The sequence below is a fragment of the Emiliania huxleyi genome, assembly GCF_000372725.1.
Source record: "Emiliania huxleyi CCMP1516 unplaced genomic scaffold EMIHUscaffold_615, whole genome shotgun sequence".
In the NCBI taxonomy this organism is placed as follows: domain Eukaryota; phylum Haptophyta; order Isochrysidales; family Noelaerhabdaceae; genus Emiliania; species Emiliania huxleyi.
The window spans coordinates 1-17,408 of record NW_005197386.1 but is presented as its reverse complement, the minus strand read 5'-3'; the positions used below and the strand labels follow the sequence as shown (position 1 = coordinate 17,408).

The 17,408-nt window shown below is 65.3% G+C and overlaps 6 protein-coding genes across 6 annotated transcripts in view; 4 read left to right on the top strand and 2 right to left on the bottom strand.

Moving 5' to 3' along the window:
- Nucleotides 1–238, top strand: part of EMIHUDRAFT_316961 (hypothetical protein) — a gene marked incomplete at both ends in the record, with an annotated part of 1,189 nt that extends 951 nt beyond the window's left edge. Inside the window, one exon of the mRNA XM_005763855.1 lies at nucleotides 146–238. Within this exon, the coding sequence (XP_005763912.1) occupies nucleotides 146–238 (93 nt within the window). The remainder of the gene's footprint in view (nucleotides 1–145) is intronic.
- Nucleotides 239–4,538: 4,300 nt separating this feature from the next.
- EMIHUDRAFT_247907 (hypothetical protein) lies at nucleotides 4,539–5,586 on the bottom strand (the record flags this gene model as incomplete). Its single annotated transcript, XM_005763854.1, has 4 exons — nucleotides 4,539–4,669; nucleotides 4,781–4,922; nucleotides 4,995–5,137; nucleotides 5,274–5,586. The coding sequence occupies 4 exons, from the start codon at nucleotides 5,584–5,586 to the stop codon at nucleotides 4,539–4,541; spliced, it is 729 nt and encodes a 242-aa protein (XP_005763911.1).
- A 115-nt stretch (nucleotides 5,587–5,701) lies between these two features.
- On the bottom strand, nucleotides 5,702–7,074 carry EMIHUDRAFT_247906 (hypothetical protein; the record flags this gene model as incomplete). Its single annotated transcript, XM_005763853.1, has 3 exons — nucleotides 5,702–5,791; nucleotides 6,723–6,797; nucleotides 6,877–7,074. The coding sequence occupies 3 exons, from the start codon at nucleotides 7,072–7,074 to the stop codon at nucleotides 5,702–5,704; spliced, it is 363 nt and encodes a 120-aa protein (XP_005763910.1).
- Nucleotides 7,075–7,275: 201 nt separating this feature from the next.
- EMIHUDRAFT_247905 (hypothetical protein) lies at nucleotides 7,276–8,607 on the top strand (the record flags this gene model as incomplete). Its single annotated transcript, XM_005763852.1, has 1 exon — nucleotides 7,276–8,607. One exon carries the CDS (start codon nucleotides 7,276–7,278, stop codon nucleotides 8,605–8,607), a length of 1,332 nt encoding a protein of 443 aa, XP_005763909.1.
- A 289-nt stretch (nucleotides 8,608–8,896) lies between these two features.
- EMIHUDRAFT_247904 (hypothetical protein) lies at nucleotides 8,897–11,140 on the top strand (the record flags this gene model as incomplete). The annotated part of the gene is made up of 7 exons (XM_005763851.1): nucleotides 8,897–9,259; nucleotides 9,702–9,734; nucleotides 9,809–9,925; nucleotides 10,363–10,509; nucleotides 10,631–10,762; nucleotides 10,841–10,902; nucleotides 10,975–11,140. The coding sequence occupies 7 exons, from the start codon at nucleotides 8,897–8,899 to the stop codon at nucleotides 11,138–11,140; spliced, it is 1,020 nt and encodes a 339-aa protein (XP_005763908.1).
- Nucleotides 11,141–14,026: 2,886 nt separating this feature from the next.
- EMIHUDRAFT_247902 (hypothetical protein) lies at nucleotides 14,027–16,014 on the top strand (the record flags this gene model as incomplete). Its single annotated transcript, XM_005763850.1, has 8 exons — nucleotides 14,027–14,080; nucleotides 14,150–14,239; nucleotides 14,287–14,313; nucleotides 14,554–14,814; nucleotides 15,100–15,228; nucleotides 15,514–15,663; nucleotides 15,835–15,870; nucleotides 15,946–16,014. The coding sequence occupies 8 exons, from the start codon at nucleotides 14,027–14,029 to the stop codon at nucleotides 16,012–16,014; spliced, it is 816 nt and encodes a 271-aa protein (XP_005763907.1).
- Nucleotides 16,015–17,408: the final 1,394 nt, after the last annotated feature.

Genomic DNA, 17,408 nt, shown 5'->3' with positions numbered 1-17,408 from the left:
CGCCCCCCCGAATTTTTTAAAATTTAAAATCCCCGGGGGGGGGGGAACTTCGGGTTTTTCCCGCCCTTTTTTTTTTTCGGTTACCCCCCCCCCCCCCCCCCCCCCCCCCCCCCCTCCTCGGCCCACGCGCCCCTCTCACGCGCAGGTGACCCGCAAGCCGCGTGACGCGACCCCCGTCTGGGAGAAGCGCGCGCGCGAGCGCATCTCGAAGCCGCCGGAGCAAAAGAAGGGCAAGTAGAGAGGCGGAAGGCGCGGTGTCTGTCCACGTGGGGCAGCCAGCCACGTTTGGTGGTGCTGGCGCCAGCTTGTGTCCTCTTCCATGAGCGTCCTGAGGGCGCAGAGAGGGGAGAGGGAGAGGGAGAGGAGGGCGAGCAAGTATGCTCGCTCCCGAGCCGCAAGCGAGCGAGGTGGGGAGACGACGGGACCTCTCCATTCACGAACGGCGGTCTTTACGTGCATGTGACCATCTGTCAGTCGATCTGTTCGGCGGGCCTCTTGTGTGTATGTGCTGCGCCGGGCGCCAGACGTCGGCCCTGAGGTGCTGAGGATCTCGAGTGATCTCGAGTGATCTCGCATCTGTCATTTTTATTCCGTGGGGCTCCTGCCCGTTGTCCGGGCGTGGAGATGCGAGGGTCGCCCCCCCTTGCCCCACCACTTTGTGTGTGTGGAGACGTTTACCTTACCGCCTTTAGAATCTCTGGCCCCGCAAAAAGCACTCCGGTCTCCGCACCACTGCACAGTCTGCACCCGATGCGCAGGATGCAGATGCAGAATGCAGAATGCAGAATCGGCCCCAAAGCTGTGAGCTGCACCCGATGCAGAATGCAGATGCAGAATGCAGAATGCAGAAGCCGTGCGGGCCCAAAGAGCTACAGTCTGTGAGAGACGTGCAGGACGTGTGCAGCTGCACCTGCAGCGGATGCAGGAATGCAGAATCCAAAAACTCACCCACAGCCAGGAGAGAGCGGACAGAGTACCGATGCAGGATGCAGGTGCAGAATGCAAAAACCCGCCCCCCAAATAGGTAGGAGGGGCCAAAAAAAGAGTGGTACGGAATGCACAATGCAGGTGCGGAATACACAATCCCACCCAAGAGTGCACTGTGTGTGCAGAGAGGGTCTGTATGGTGCAGATGCTCTCTATGCAGACTGTGTGCTGCATGCTACATGTCTCCGGGCACACCAGCGGCGCCAGAGCCCCGACCTTCTCACTGAGCCCACGCCTCGACCCTCTTGGGCAGCAGCTGGTTCGACAAGTCCTCTCCGTGGCCTAGGCAGCGGTACTCGCCCTCGCCCCAGGTGAAGACGGCACCGTCGGCGATTATGGCAAGGCTGTGCGCGACTCCAGCCGACACGGCGACGATGCGCTGGCCAGCGAAGGCCTCGACCTTCTGCGGCAGCAGCTGGTCCTGCCGGTCGCCGTGGCCCAGCTTGCCAAAGGCTCCAAAGCCCCAGCTCCAAACACTGCCGTCGGCGGTGATGGCGATGCTGTGGCCGCTCCCAGCCGACACAGCGATGACGCGCCGCCCGGCCAAGGCCTCAACCTTCTTGGGCAGCAGCTGGGACTGCTGGTCGCCGTGGCCCAGCTGGCCAAAGAGTCCACTGCCCCAGCTCCAGACGGCGCCATCGGCGGTGATGGCGAGGTTGTGGTTGCACCCAGCCGACACAGCGATGACGCGCTGGGCAGCCAAGGCCTCGACCTTCGTGGGCAGCAGCTGGTTCTGGTAGTCGCCGTGGCCCAGCATGCCAGTGGCTCCACCTCCATAGCCCCAGCTCCAGACAGCTCCGTCAAAGGTAATGGCGAGGCTGTGGTCGTCTCCAGCCGCCACGGCGATGACGTGCCGCCCAGCAAAGGCCTCGACCTTCTTGGGCAGCAGCTGGTCCTGCTCGTCGCCGTGGCCCAGCTTGCCAGAGGCTCCACTGCCCCAGCTCCAGAGGGCGCCGTCGGCGGTGAGGGCGAGGCTGGAAAAAAATCCGCCATTGGCCGACACGCCTCCCGCCACCACAGCGAGGACACGCTGGCCATCAAAAGCTTCGACCTTCTTCGGCTGCCATTGGGTCTGCGCGTCGCCGTGGCCCAACTGGCCGTGTTCTCCCTCGCCCCAGCTCCAAACAGCACCGCCGGCGGTGAGGGCGAGGCTGTGGTTTCCTCCAGCCGACACGCTCACGGCGCGCTCGCCACCCAGCGTCGGCGGGAGGCGGGTCGGCGTGTTGAGCCGCAGCACGCCCTCGCCGTGACCGAGAAGGCCTGGAAAGTCCACCGTGTCGTCCTCCTCGCCGTCCGCTGCTGAGCCACACGACGAGAGCCGCCCCTCGCCGTCGATGAAGAGGCTGTGCTGCATGCCTGCCGCCGCCCTCGCCGGCGGGTTGGACTCGCGCAGCAGCGCCATAAAGCACAGCCACCGCACGGCGCAGCTCTCGCCCTCTGGCAGCGCCGGCAGAGCGCCCGCAAGCGGATGGCCTCCACCGCAAGCGAGGCGTGGAAAAGGAGCGAGACGGCCGCGACGCGAGCGATGTCGGCGGGGTCGCAGCGAGAGAGGACGCGCTCGAGGAGCTCCGTGGGGAGGTCGAGGAGGCGGGCGGGCGGCGGCGTGTCTGGCGAGGGGGCGGCAGTGGCGGCGGGGGCGAGGCGGCGCAAGCGGCGCGAGCGGCGCGGCGGGGCAGACATCGTGCGAAAAAGAATGTATGTTCAGCTCTTAAGTGCCGAAGATCCCAGGGCGGATCTTCCAGCCCCTTTCGGCACCGCAGCGCGGTCCTACGGCCGATGGCGGCCGCCCCGATGGCCCAGCTGGCCAGGCCGGGTCGGCTGCATGTCCAGGCTTGCCGTGGGGGTCATTGTTGGGTCATTGTGTCTCGTTTGAACACGGTTTTTTGGCCGACGCAGAAGATCCTCTAGAGGATCTTCTGCCGGGAACCAATATCAGAGCTCTGAACGGCTGATCTGTGAGCCCCCCAGCACAGTAGGGATTGATTATGATCAGATCCATCACTCACTGGCCGGGGTTGAGCTCTTCTCGACGATAAGCCGCGTGCAGCGTGCCTGTGAAGTTCAGCCCCGCACGACGCACAGACGTGCCGGCTAGTGGGCTGCTAGCGCTCTGCGGGCAGCAAATGTCGCACTTCTGGGCCACCACGCCGGTGATATGACCTAACCCGGTCAGTCTGAGGCTGCAGCCATGATGGTTGCGCTCCTCCTGGTGTCGGCGGACCACTTCTCGGCTTGAGCTAGCGACGAGAATGATCAGCGTGAGGTGGACTCACGAGGGAGGCCGAGGGTCGCCATGTTGGGCACACAGGTGCCATCCAGGCAGAAGTATTGACCAGACAATGAATACGGACAATATCCTTACAAAGAGAGCGATGCCTTCCCACCTGCTGACCGCTTCTGCGGTGGTCGCCACCAATGCAACGACGGCACTCGCCGGCCACGTTGCTGGCCAGCACCAACAATTCTGGGCGCCGGTCGGCCCGAGGCATTGCTAGGCCTGCTCAGGCCGTGCCACATGAGCACTGAATGGCCTCGCAGGCGGCTCATGGGGCCGGTGACGGCGCCCTGCGCCGAAGATCCCAGGGCGGATCTTCTGGCCGGCACTTAAGAGATAGAACAGGAGAAAAGACGAGGACTTGTTGTGTGTTGTGTGTTGTGGTGGTGTGCGGTGTGCGGGGGGGGGGGGTGTTGTGCGTTGTGTGTTGCGTGTTGTGCGGCGGGCGGTGGGCGCAATGCGGGTGGGGGTGGGGTGGGGGGTCGGCGTTCTCGATGCGGATCCCGCAATGTCGGCGCAGGAGACGTCGGGTGCGACGCTGATGGCGGAGCACGCGGTCGTCCGAGGGAGCATTATTCGCAAGAGGAATGCGGCTGCCTACCAAGCGGGGCGTCTGAACGAGCGATGCCTCGGCCCCAAGCGGAGCACGGGAAGGGTGGCTTCATTCTGCCCCATCCCGGAGCAAGTGTCGCTGGACCGGCGAGAGGAGGCTGCTAAGATGAACAAACTCGCCCGGCAGTACATGTTGGAGCACGGCGGAGACTGCCGCCGCGAAGATGTCACACCAACGCTCTTCATGGGCTGGCTCTGCGAAGAACGCGGCGCGCCACACACTGTGTGCTGTGTGAAAGGGGACCAAAGTGGCTGCCGCCATATGCTCCCTTATCTCCACTGAGCACTGTCCGCCCCACGCGTTCTGCGGAAAGTCAAACAGCGAGAGGTGCGCCTGGGCGGGGCAGGGCGCGGCATCACCACCCAAGAAGCCGCCGCCAGCACCCCAGCCGCTGCCGCCGTCGCCAGAGCTAGAGCCAAAGCCGCCGCCGATGTCGCCATCGCCGCCGCCGCCGCCGCGGCGGCGGCCGCCGCCGCCGCCAGATTCGTCGCATCCCCACCCGCCCCAACTGCCCCGGCCGTCGCCACCGCCTCTATCACCCCTCGACGGCGACGGCGACGGTATCCTGGACTGAGGGCGCGACGCTCGGCGCCAACTTCTTCTCCCGGCAGATGGAGACTGGACTCATTTATCTCGAAGGCCGCTGCAGCCTAGGCGCTCTTCCTATCCGATGGTGACGCGCAGTGGTTGCTGACTCATCTCGTGCAGGAAGGGGTGGAAGGCGAGGCGCTCTTCCTCGGCGCACTGCAGGAAGAAGTTCGCCGCGGAGAGCTGCGCCTCAGACGCCTCTAAGCCTGTGGGGGGAGTAGTGACAACTCACTCAACGAATGAACCACGAAGCTGCGCCTCAGACGCCTCTAAGCCTGTGTGGGGAGTAGTGACAACTCACTCAACGAATTAACCACGAAGCTGCGCCTCAGACGCCTCTGAGCCGGTCACGCGAGCGCCGGGTAGCCCCGACGCAATCGTCCACGCTAGCCTCGCCTGGCCGCGGACGCACGGAGGCGTCTCAGGAGCTGCCGAGTAACCGTAGCCCGGCACTGACACCTAGATGTCTCGGAAGTGTCTCGGGAGGGTCTCGGAAGTATCTCCCGCCCTCGCCTGGCCGCAGCCCAACACCAGCACCTCCCCTCCAGGCGGGACCCCTGCGCCGCTCGCCAGTCCTTCACCCCGCAGCAGTCTCAGCACCTCTGCGCGCAGATGCCCGGTCTGCGCCGCCCCGCCCGCCGTCCAGTCCCTCGCCATGTGCCTCCAGACGGAGCCTGCGAGACGGCGAGGTGAGAGGTGGAGGTCGTGCAAGAGGTCAGGTAGGCGGTCCGAGGTACTCCAGAGGCGGTCGGAGGCTGATGTGCGGTGGTAGGAGCGGGTACGAAGCCGGTGAAGCAGAGAGGCACACACCGAGGTGCTCGTACTCATCCTCAGCAGTGCCGGCGAGCGGCTCGAGCCACGGCCACACGACGGAGCGGAGACGGTCGGCGCCGTGATTCTCGGCACGCCCAAACACCGTGGCGAGCGCGGCGCTGTTGGCGGCTCCACACGCCAGCAGCTCTGCCTGGTACGCCTTCATTGTGGCACAGTGTCGTGGGAGAGACTGCTGCAGCTCCGGCTCGTCTAGAGCGGCAAACTCGTGGCTCATGCCGCCGAGCAGAGCCGCATGCTGCAGCGCGAGACGGGTCGCGAGCGGAGGGCGGACTGAGCGGAGGAGCTGCATTGACGTGCGAGAGTCTCTCGCGCCTTCGAGCCGACCAAGCTGTGTGTACTTGTTACGTGAAAACCCGCTGGGACCCGGACGCCAGCACACACGGCTAGATTTCATGGCGGGCCGCCTAGGCCCTGGGGTCGGAGTCAGAATCGGTTGGGTGGCCGCGCAGGGCGCGGGCTTCGCTTTCGGGGGCGGTCAGGGAGGGGTCGGGGCGCTGCAGGGGAGCGCGAGGCGGTGCGGGCCTCCTGGGCCACCCGAGAGGCTTCAGCATCTGGGTGCGGCGGCGGCGGGAGGGCGGGCCGGTTGCGGCCGGTAGGAGCTGGGAGGCATTCGCCTCGCGCGGTGGCGGTGGCAGCCGCGCGAGAGAAGGGCCGGCGGGGAGCTCGGAGGCGGTGGCCTCTGAGACAGGGCGATGGCGTTGGCGGAAATGCGAGAGCGTGTGGGCAATGATCCCCTCCCAGTGGCCAGGGTCCCCTCGAGCAGGCCGCTCGCGGCGCGGCTGTGGCCGGCGGGGCTGAGACGCGAGTTTGTCGAGGGACTGCTCGAGGGCACGGTTGGCGGCTTCCTCTGCACATGCTCGCCAGCGCTCCAGTCGTAGTGACCTCGGGGGTCGGCGGGGGCGCGGCGCATGGTGCCGCTCGCAGCAGCGAGGGCAGGCTGGGGCCAGGTGAGAGTCGGACGATGCAGCGGCCTCCGGCTGCTTTTGGTGAGCGTACTGGCGATGTCTCGCACAGCGCTGTCGGCGGGGGTGGTAAGGTCGACGTCGATGCGTGCATGTAGGCAAGAGGGGCAGAAGCGCGATGAGGACAGATCCTCTGGGTTGGCGGTCGTGGCAGGGGCGCCAGGGAGAGCCGCCCCGGGAGGCCTGCCTGGAGGCCTGCAAGAGGCGAGCTTGAGAGCAGCAGAGGCGGTGGCCACGCCGCTCGCAGCCGAGAGCTGCTGGAGGCAGGCGCCAGCAGGCGGTGCCAAGTCGTTGGAGGGAGGGGGGAGGAAAGGGTGGGCTGGCGGTGGCGCAGTTGGGAGGGCGGCGGAGGCGAGCGGGTGCAGCAGGAGCAGCACCGTGAGGAACTTTCTCGGAAAGGGCACTCCGGACGGGGCCATGGCGGGCGGGCCGTGGCGGGCGGGCCTGGAGGGAGGCGTCACACCCAAGCAGCCAGGTGGGTTGCGAGGGTGCATGCTCCGCCGCGCGCCTCGGGCGCGCGGCGCAGCGGCAGATCTGCCTGTTCCATCATGGAAAGCAGCGTCGCTGCTTGGCACAATGGAAAGAGCAGTTGGTCCGTCGTCGGCCGTGCCGGCGACCGTGGCCGGCGCAGTGGCGCCGGAGCGTGGACCGGGTGGCGCAGTCGCGCCAGCCGAGCCCTGGCCCGCAGGCTGGGGCTCGGGCTGCCAGTCAGCGGTGCTGGTGGCAAAAGCGCTGCTTGGCACAAAGCAGCCCGCGCAAGCGAGCAAACTTCGTACCACTTGGACAGACGGGTCGGGCGGGTCCATGTCCTCCATGCTGCGGCGTCGGGTGGGCTTTAGCGCAATCCTCTGGGCGCAGGTACGTCGACGGCTCGCTGGCGAGTGGACAAGGGCGGAGGCCCCGGCGTGCGGTAGGGATGGCTGTGTGGGGTGGGTTCAGCTCCCCGCTAGGTAGGGACCGAGGACCTGTTGGTTCGTTTTGTAGTCGTGCCGTAAAATTTCTTTTGCGATTGACAAATGGCGGTTCGCTTGTGGGCCGCCTCCCCGCGCACGCTAATCGCCACGGCACGCCGGCTCCGGCCCGAGCTCGTGCCACGCCACGCCGTGGCAGCTGCGTACAGCGCTGTCGCGGACGTCTGCGTCCAGAGGCTGGGCGCCACTGCTGCAGAGGCGGAGAAGGCGGAGGCGAGGCTGCTCAACGAGCCAGCTAGATGGAGGGCGGAGCGGATGTGCGACGCGCTGGAGGCGAGGCTGGGCTTGAACGAGGCGGAGCTCAAGAAGGTGGTGCTGAGGCTGCCTTCGGTGCTGGGCTTGAGTGTCGACGATACCGTGTTACCAAAGCTCGCTGCGTTGCAGGAGCGGCTGGACCTGAGCGAGGCGGAGCTGAAGAAGCTGGTGCTGAGTCTGCCTGCGGTGCTGGGCTACAGCATTGTGGCGAACGTACTTCCATCCCTGGCGGCACTGCAGTCAAGACTGAGCCTGAGCGAGGTGGAGCTGAAGAAGCTGGTGCTGAGGCGGCCTTCGGTGCTTGGCTACAGCGTCGAGGCGAACCTGCTGCCGTCGCTGTCAACGCTGCAGTCGAGGCTGGGTCTGAGTGAGGCGGAGCTGAAGAAGGTGGTTCTGAGTCTGCCTGCGGTGCTGGGCTACAGCATTGTGGCGAACGTGCTGCCGTCGCTGTCGGCGCTGCAGTCGCGACTGGGCTTGAGCGAGCTGGAGCTGAAGAAGGTGGTGCTGGGGCGGCCTCAGGTGCTGAGCTACAGCACCGAGGCGAATGTGCTTCCATCGCTGTCGGCGCTGCAGTCACGGCTTCAGCTGAGCGAGGCGGAGCTCAAGAAGGTGGTGCTGCAGCTGCCTTCGGTGCTGGGCTACAGCATCGAGGAGAACGTGCTGCCGTCGCTGTCGGCGCTGCAGTCGCGGCTTCAGCTGAGCGAGGCGGAGCTCAAGAAGGTGGTGCTGCAGCTGCCTTCGGTGCTGGGCTACAGCATCGAGGAGAACGTGCTGCCGTCGCTGTCGGCGCTGCAGTCGCGACTGGGCTTGAGCGAGGCGGAGCTGAAGAAGGTTGTGCTGAGGCTGCCTCCGGTGCTGGGCTACAGCATCGAGGCGAACCTGCTGCCAAAGATCGACTGGCTTCAGTGCGAGACCAACCTGTCCGACGACGAGCTGAGACACAAGCTCGTGACGCAGTCGGTGATGCTGGGCTATAGCTTGAGTGACCGACTGCAGCCGCGGGCGGCGCTGTGCGACGAGCTTGGCGTCTCGCGGTCACTTCTGTGGACCTACTCCTCGCGCACGCCTGAGGCGTTCCGCGAGGCGTGTGAGAAGGCGGCGCGAAGGAGCGCAGGGGTTTAGCGTGTCGCACTTGGAGCGGAGGGTGCATGCACATCTCACAGGCCCGTGCCACATTCTAGTAGCACCGACAGGCACGTACAAGGGTCGACCGTGTACTCTCTCGAGGTTCTCGAGGTGGATATCCTTTGGCCGCTTTTGTACGACCATTATTTTTAAATTGCCATCTGCACGCCGACGCCATTCGCCGCCGTCGAGGGTGCTTTCAAGCGAGTCAGATTCCTCTGCCCTCTCTGCCCGCAAACGGCGAGCCGACCGCCCCTCGTCCGCCTCAGGCGTCCCCGCGCCCGCCATGGCTCCCGCCGACGACATCTATGTCATCAACGGCTTTTACAGCTCGATGCGGAGAAAGTACACGGCGCCAGGCGCCTCCGTGTACTACTTCTCGGTCGAGTGGGACTCGTCGCTGATGTCGTGGGCCGAGTTCCGAGGAGAGGTGCTGGGCGCCACCGACCCGGAGCGTGCCAGCGTCGGCTCGATGCGCTGGCAGATCATGCAGGACTGGGCGGCGCTCGGCCTCGTCGCGAAGCCCGATGTCGGCGACAACGGCGTGCACGGCTCGGCGAGCCCGTTCGAGGCGCTGGTCGAGCGGCTCAACTGGCTGGGCGCCTCGCTCGACACCGACGAGACCGCCAGGGCCATCGTCTCCGCCGGAGTCAGCCGCGATCGAATCGGCGAGCGCTCGGCCCACCGCCCCCTGCACGCCGCCGCTGCAGCCCCACCCGCCCCTGCGACCCTCTCCCCCCACCACCACCCTCCCGCCGCTGTGGCGGAGGCCGCCTCGCCGCAGCCAAGCCGTGCAGCGCCGCCACCGCACGACACGCACGCAGCGCTCCCGAGCCGTGCCCGCGCCCCCTCTGCCCCTGCACCGCTTTCCTTTGGCCCTCGGCGGACGCTTCCGGGACATGTCACATGGGATCGGCGGGCGGCCTCGCGCGCCGTCTGGCGAGGCGGAGATGGGGCGCGCTCGAGAGTGGGCTTGACCTGCGGGGCGGCGGCTGGCGATAGGCGAGTGGTCCAAGGACCCGCAGGTGGACACTTCTCGGAACCTTCTCGGAACCTTCTCCGAACCTTCTCTCCTAGGCGAGTGGTCCAAGGACCCGCAGGTGGACGTGGGGGACGGGAACATGGTGCCCGTCACTGACGGCGTCGAGGCACCTGTCTGTGTTGCCCCCTGGTTAATCAGCTGGTCATTGATGGGCAGGTGTCTGTCTTTGACGCCTTCGAGGACCTCTCCATCGGCCCGATGCTCAAGAAGGCGCAAAAGCTGGGCGGAGACCCGTTTGAGGACGCGCCCGACTTCTCGACCAACCAGGCGGGCGTTGCTCTCACACACACACACACACACACACACACACACACACACACACACACACACACACACACACACACACACACACACACACACACACACACACACACACACACACACACTTCTCCACACGCGGCCTTCAGTAGCTAATCAGCAGTGACTCACCACTCCTCAAGGCTTTCCTCTTCATCAAGCCGCACGCCGTGACTGACGGCGCCAGCAAAGCTGCTCACGCCGCCGCCGCCTCCTCCGCTGCTGCCGAGGGCCTTCCGTCCCAGCACTAGGCGTCAAGAAGCTTGTCAAGTCGCTGCTGCGGGACCGCTCCATCGCTGTCGTGGCGGAGGGGTCGATCTCCGCGGACGAGATCTCCGAGGGCAGGCTCGTCGACTTGATTAATATTTAATCATCGATTAATTAGGTCGATCTCCGCGGACGAGATCTCGCAGGGCAGGCTCGTCGACAAGCACTACTACGCGATCGCATCCAAGGCCGTGCTGCGCAAGCTTGTCGGAGCTGCGGCGGGTCCATCAATTCACAGACCGCTGTTTGCTGATGGCAGGCCTGAGCTGCGCACGCCGTTTGGGTCGCAGCGAGTTCATTCCGCTGACTGAAGCTCCGCTGCTTGTGAATGACAGGCCGTGCCGCGCAAGCTTGTCGGAGCTGCGGCGAGAGCTGATTCGTCGACTCACACATTCCGCTGTTTGATGACGGCAGGCCGTGCTGAGCAAGCCCGTGGAGTTGCACCCGCCCAAGCACAAGCAGGCCGAGTTCACGGCAAAGTTCGGGCTCACGTGGCCGCAGGCGCTGGCGCAGGGAGTCGTGTACAACGCCGCGGACGCGATGGACGTGCGCTGCAGCGCAGCGGCGGGGGCGGGTCGCGGGGGTGTGCACGGCGTCTCTTCACAGCTCGAAGGCTGTGAACAGGTGCTGGGCGTGCAGGAGGCGACGCTGATGACGATGTGGGACGCGGCTAAGTCGAGCGACGAGTGCTTCACGCTTGGAGGCGGGCGTCCGCTGCCGGGGGAGCAGCGTCTCTTCACACCTCTAGCTGTGAGCAGGTGCTTCAAGTTTGGAGGCGGGTTCTACTGCGCGCGGCTGGGCGCGCAGTCGCAGGGCGGCGGCGGGGCGATCGTGCCGAACGCGGGCGACTTGCTGGCGGAGCTACCCAAGTCGCTGTACGGCGGCTTCGACTCGCTGGCGCTCTCAAACGGGCAGGCGAGATGACCCGAGATTGCGTGAGAGTACCCGAGAGTACCCGAGATTCGGTTCGCTGGCGCTCTCAAACGGGCAGGGTCATCTCGGGTCATCTCGGGTCATCTCGGGTACTCTCGGGTCACCTCGGGTCACCTCGGGTCCTCTCGGGTACTCTCGGGTCCTCTCGGGTCACCTCGGGTCACCTCGGGTCATCTCGGGTCATCTCGGGTCACCTCCGGTCACCTCGGGTCACCTCGGGTCACCTCTGGTCCTCCCTCCCTCCGGCTCACAGGCGGACGACGCGGAGAAGATGCTCCTCTTCCCCGAGTCGACCATCAAGGCGGCGGTGGACACGCTGAAAGAGGTGGACATGTCCACGACACCTCCCTGACATGTCCCATAGGCGGCGGTGGACACGCTCAAAGAGGTGGCCATCGACGACTTTCGGGCGGAGCTGTACGAGCGCGCCGTCAAGCACCTCACGGTCGCCCTCTCGCTCGACGAAAAGTGCCGCATGCCCCCGCTGCTCGAGGCCGGGGCCGGCGAGGCGGTCGGGCGACGCGGTCCTACCGTGGGGAATAGGTCGCCGCCGCTCTGCTGGCCGACTGCCCCCTTCCTCGACACTTCCTCGACACTTCCTCCGCGGCGACTGCTAGGTCGCACGTGCTGTACTCGAACCGCTGCACCGCGCACATCGCGCTCGAGGACTACACAAAGGCGATGGAGGACGCGGACGAGTGCATACGGCTGCAGCCCAACTGGGCGAAGGGCTACCTGCGTCGCGGCTCCGTCTTCTTCCGGATGGGTCCGTCACACCGCGTCATGTCACGCCACGCCACGCCACGCCGCGCCGCGCCAAACAAAACCAGCCCCGACCACCTCACACCACGGCTCCGTCTCCTTCCGGACGGGTGCCCCGCTCGAGACACGGCCGGAGAGGAGTGCGTGATTGCGAGTCGCCGTTCCACACCCCGCTGCAGGCCGGCTCGAGAAGTCGGAGTCAGTGCTCAAGGAGGGCCTCGAGCTCGACCCGGGCAACGAGGCGAGAGGCAGCTGAGAGGCAGCTGAGAGGCAGCAGAGAGGCAGCTGAGAGGCAGCAGAGAGGCAGCTGAGAGGCAGCTGAGAGGCAGCAGAGAGGCAGCAGAGAGGCAGCAGAGAGGCAGCCGAGGTGCAGCCGAGGGGCAGCCGAGGTGCGGCAGAGAGGCAGCCGAGGTGCAGCCGAGGTGCAGCCGAGGTGCGGCCGAGGTGCAGCCGAGGTGCAGCCGAGGTGCAGCCGAGGTGCAGCCGAGGTGCAGCCGAGGGGCAGCCGAGGTGCAGCCGAGGTGCAGCCGAGGGGCAGCCGAGGTGCAGCCGAGGTGCGGCCGAGGTGCAGCCGAGGTGCAGCCGAGGTGCAGCCGAGGTGCAGCCGAGGTGCAGCCGAGGTGCAGCCGAGCTGCAGCCGAGCTGCAGCCGAGCTGCAGCCGAGCTGCAGCCGAGCTGCAGCCGAGCTGCAGCCGACGCTTGACCCGGGCGACAGAGGCTCTCCCCTCCACTGCCGCGGACAGCGGGTTCGGCCGCTGGTGGAGGGGCGAGGTGTGAACGGCGTCTCTTCACTCCCTCTCCCCCCCTTGTCTGCTCAGGCCCTCAAGAAGGAACTGGAGGCGGTGATGAATGCGATCGCCGAGAAGATGGCGCGGCAGCGCGAGTCGCTCGAGTGCAAGGAGCGCGCCATCGAGTACTTCAACGAGCAAAACTACAAGGGCGCGGTCGAGCTGCGGCGCAAGGCCCTCGGGACGCTTTCTTTTTGATCGACGTAGTTCTTTTTCTAGGCGCCGTCGACTTGCTGCGCAAGGCCATCAAGCTGGACCCGGAGAACCACATCTTTTACTCGAACCGCGCCGCCGCGTACATGGCAAAGAGACGGGCGGGGGCGGCCGCCCACGGGCGGCGCCTCTTCACACCTGCAGCTGTGAACAGGCCCTCGAGCAGTACGACAAGGCGCTGGCAGACGCTGAGGAGTGCATCCGGCTGCAGCCGACCTGGGCCAAGGGGTACTCGCGCAAGGGCGCCGCACTCTTCCGCATGGATAAGCTCGCGGGCGCGCGGGACGCCTTCGAGCAGGCGGGGAGATGCCGGGAGATGTGGGGAGATGTGGGGAGATGTGGGGAGATGTGGGACGCCTTCGAGCAGGCGGGGAGATGCCGGGAGATGCCGGGAGATGCCGGGAGATGTGGGGAGATGTGGGGAGATGCCGGGAGATGTGGGGAGATGTGGGGAGATGTGGGACGCTTTCGAGCAGGCGGGGAGATGCCGGGAGATGTGGGGAGATGTGGGGAGATGTGGGGAGATGTGGGACGCCTTCGAGCAGGCGGGGAGATGCCGGGAGATGGCGGGAGATGTGGGGAGATGTGGGGAGATGTGGGGAGATATGGGACGCCTTCGAGCAGGCGGGGAGATGCCGGGAGATGCCGGGAGATGTGGGGAGATGTGGGGAGATATGGGACGCCTTCGAGCAGGCGGGGAGATGCCGGGAGATGTGGGGAGATGTGGGGAGATGCGGGGAGATATGGGACGCCTTCGAGCAGGCGGGGCCGCGCACCTCGGCTGTATCTCGGAAGAGCAATATCATCACTCGTTTGTCAGACTCGCGATTGCCCTCTGCTGTTTCGACCCACCACGGCAGCGATTGCCCCTTTGCAGGGCCTCGATCTCGACCGCGACAACGCGACGTACGTCCGCTGCACAAAGCAGGCGCTGCTGCCCGTGATCTCCCTCCTTGTCACTGATGAATGGTCTTGCTAACAGCCGTGACTGATGGTCAACAGGAGCTGCAGCTCGTGATGGACTTATTATTATTATTATTATTATTATTATTATTATTATTATTATTATTATTATTATTATTATTATTATTACCAACAGGAGCTGCAGCTCGTGATGGACGCCATCGCGCAGCGCAAGGAGGAGTCGCTCGAGTTCAAGGAGCGCGCCGTGGCTGCTCTTGGCTGTGGACTCTCTTCCTCCGTCCCCTCTCACCCTCTCCTGTGCCTCTTCCCCCAGGAGCGCGCCATCGAGGCGTTCAACGTCCAAAACTTCAAGCGCGCGGAGCAGCACCTCTCGTCGGCCATCGAATTTGACCCGGAGAGCCACGTCTTCTACTCGAACCTTCTCAGAACCTTCTCGGAACCTTCCTGCAGGCCATCGAACTTGACCCGGAGAACCACGTCTTCTACTCGAACCGCGCCGCCGCGTACATGGCGATGGAGACGCTCGAGCAGGCGCTGCGGGCGTGAGCCGCGTCTCTTCACACCTCCGGCTGTGAACAGGCGATGGAGAAGTTCGAGCAGGCGCTGCGGGCGTGAGCCGCGTCTCTTCACACCTCCGGCTGTGAACAGGCGATGGAGAAGTTCGAGCAGGCGCTGCGGGCGTGAGCCGCGTCTCTTCACACCTCCGGCTGTGAACAGGCGATGGAGAAGTTCGAGCGCGCGCTGCGCGACGCGAACGAGTGCGTGCGGCTGCAGCCGACCTGGGCCAAGGGCTACTCGCGGCAGGCGGCGGCGTTCCTGAGCATGGGCGACCTGCAGGCGGCGCGGGACGCGTGCATGCGAGGCTTGTGCCCCTCTTTCCCGCGCGGAGAGTGGTCTCTCGGTGTGGCGTGTGGCCGCCCCTCAAACGATGTCTCTGGGCGCTGCTTAGGCCTCGACCTCGAGCCGGAGAACTCGCAGGTGTAATTAATTAATTTAATTAATTAATTAATTATAATATATTGACCTCGAGCCGGAGAACTCGCAGGTGTGTGGAGCAGCAGCAGCACCCCCCCCCCCACCCTCCCCTCCCCCCTCCCCCTCCCCCCTCCCCTCCCCTCCCCTCCCCCCCTCCCCTCCCCTCCCCCCCTCCCCTCCCCTCCCGAGGCTGCGGCGGGAAGTGGGTGGTGGTGGATGAGCGATGGCTCATACATGGTTGAGGAGTGATGCATGGGTTAAGCAGGGAGTTCACTGCGTGATGGCCAGTTTCTTCATTACCGGTTGCTGGTGGGTGGCCAGGTCAAGGAGGAGCTGCGGCGCGTCGAGATTGCGGAGAGTCTCGCGCTCAAAGACGCGGCCACGGAGGCCTTCAAGGGTCAGGACTACGAGAAGGCAGTCGAGGACCTCACGTCGGCGATCCGACTCGACTCGACCAACCAGGCCTCCTCCTCTCGCCCTCCTCCTGCCCTCCTCTTGCCACCCTCCTGCCCTCCTCCTCTGGCACGTTGCTCAGCTGTGCGAGCACGCCCCCTGATCTCCCCCGATCTCCCCCCGACCCCTCAATCCCCCCCTGGCCAGGTCTTCTTCTCGAACCGCTCCGTCGCGTACACGGCGATGCAGCTGTACGAGATGGCGCTCTGCGCGTGAACAGCGTCTCTTCACACCTCCGGCTGTGAACAGGCGATGCAGCTGTACGAGAAGGCGCTCGAGGACGCCGACGAGTGCGTGCGGCTGCAGCCGACCTGGGCCAAGGGCTACTCGCGCCGGGCCGCCGCAAAGTTCCACTTGGGCGACCTGCAGGCCCCGGCCGAGGGCTTTAGTCCCCCACCCGTGTGCCAGTCGCGCCTTGTCCCAGCCAGGCAGCTTCAGGCACCACACCGCATCGTCAACAGCCGTCGCAGAGGGGGGAACCCCCCTTTCCCCCCCTTCCAGCCCCCCCCCCCCCCCCTCTCCCTTCCCCCCCTCTCCCTTCCCCAGGCGGCCAAGACGGCCTACTCCAAGGCGTGGGACCTCGAGCCGACAAACGCAAAGACAAAGGTGGGCCTGTACGAGCGGCTGTTTTCATTTTCACCCCCCCCCACACCCCCTCTCAGTGCCGTCACCGCGCTGCAGGCGGACCTCGAGCATGTCCTCTCCGAGATCGCGGGCATGCGCGTCGTGCTGCCCGAGAGAGCAAGCTGAGGGGCGGCGGCAGCACCGCGGGCTGTGCCTGTCCTTCTCGGGAACTCCACCCCCGCCCGGTCTCGGTCCCTGCTTCCGCCGCGCTCCTCCCCTCGCTCCTCCTTCTGCCGGGGTTTAGGCCGCCTCCTTTCCTAGCCCCCCCCCCCCTCGCAGAGCTCCTCCCTACGCGGGCCTCCTCAGGCCCACTCCTGCCCTCTCCTCTCCACGCCACCCCCTCCCCCTCCCCAGCCGCGTGCGGCGCGCCGCCCGGTGTGTCGTGGCGTGCTCTTGTACTTGAGGGCGGGGCGGTGGGCCGTCCTCACGCGTCGTGTGTGACCTTTTCTCTAGTCGCTCCCGCGGCTCTCTGTACGTGACTCTCGTGTGACGGGGTGTGGAGCGCGGTGCATTCAGCAGACAGCGCATGATAAAATTAAAAAAAGCTCTCGAGCGTGTCGGGCGCCGCGCGCGCCGTCCGCCCCCTCGCTCCGCAGGCGTTTACTCCGCTCTCCGGACTGGGAGGGCGGAGGGCCGGAGGCCACTCTCTGGGACTCCACGGTAAGGCACCCGTAAAAGATTGATTCTCGCCCCTGTAACTATTGATATTGATTATTGACAGCATCCCCTCTAGCTATTGACAATATATTGACATATTGATCGCTGATTTGTCCCAAACATTGCCTAGATGTGGGCTGAAATCGAAAAAATCGCGAGTTCGAGGCTGTCTGCAGTGATCTGTCGGCGGTCAGTACGACCGATCAGGTCGGAGTTTTCTGATGGTTAGAGGGGTTATCTGTATGTACTCCTCGAGATCTCTCCAAATCTGCCCTCTAATCAACCGTAATCATTCGGGAAGTCGGTGCTCTGAGCGACTCTGAGCGCCGGAGCCCCGTTTCCGCACTGCGGCGCGGCGCACGGTGGTCGGTGCCTCCGGGGGTGGTCGGTGCCTCCGGGGGCCCCCGCCTCCGCCCAGAGTCCTGACCAGCCCAGGCCCAGCCTCTCCTCTAACTATTGCCATATACATTGATATTGATCGCATCTCTAACTATTGGAGCAAGATATTCAATATTTTACGGGTGCCTTACTCCACGGTCTCTCTCCGGACTCTCCGCGCAGTCGTCAGTGGGCCAGTGCCGCACGCGCGCAGCGCTCTCTCACGTTCGTGATTTGACTCGTGCGTCTCAGGTAAGGTAAGGTAAGTAAGGTAAACTTCTCCACACACACGAGGTGGTGGGGCAAGGCTAGGGGGGCAAGGCCAACCCTCGCGTCTCCACGTCTGACGACAGGAGCCCCACGGCATTCAAAGTGCAAGGCCCAGTGCGCGTGGGTGCGGTGTCAGTGTGTGGTGTGTGTGTGTGTGTGTGTGTGTGTGTGTGTGTGTGTGTGTGTGTGTGTGTGTGTGTGTGTGTGTGTGTGTG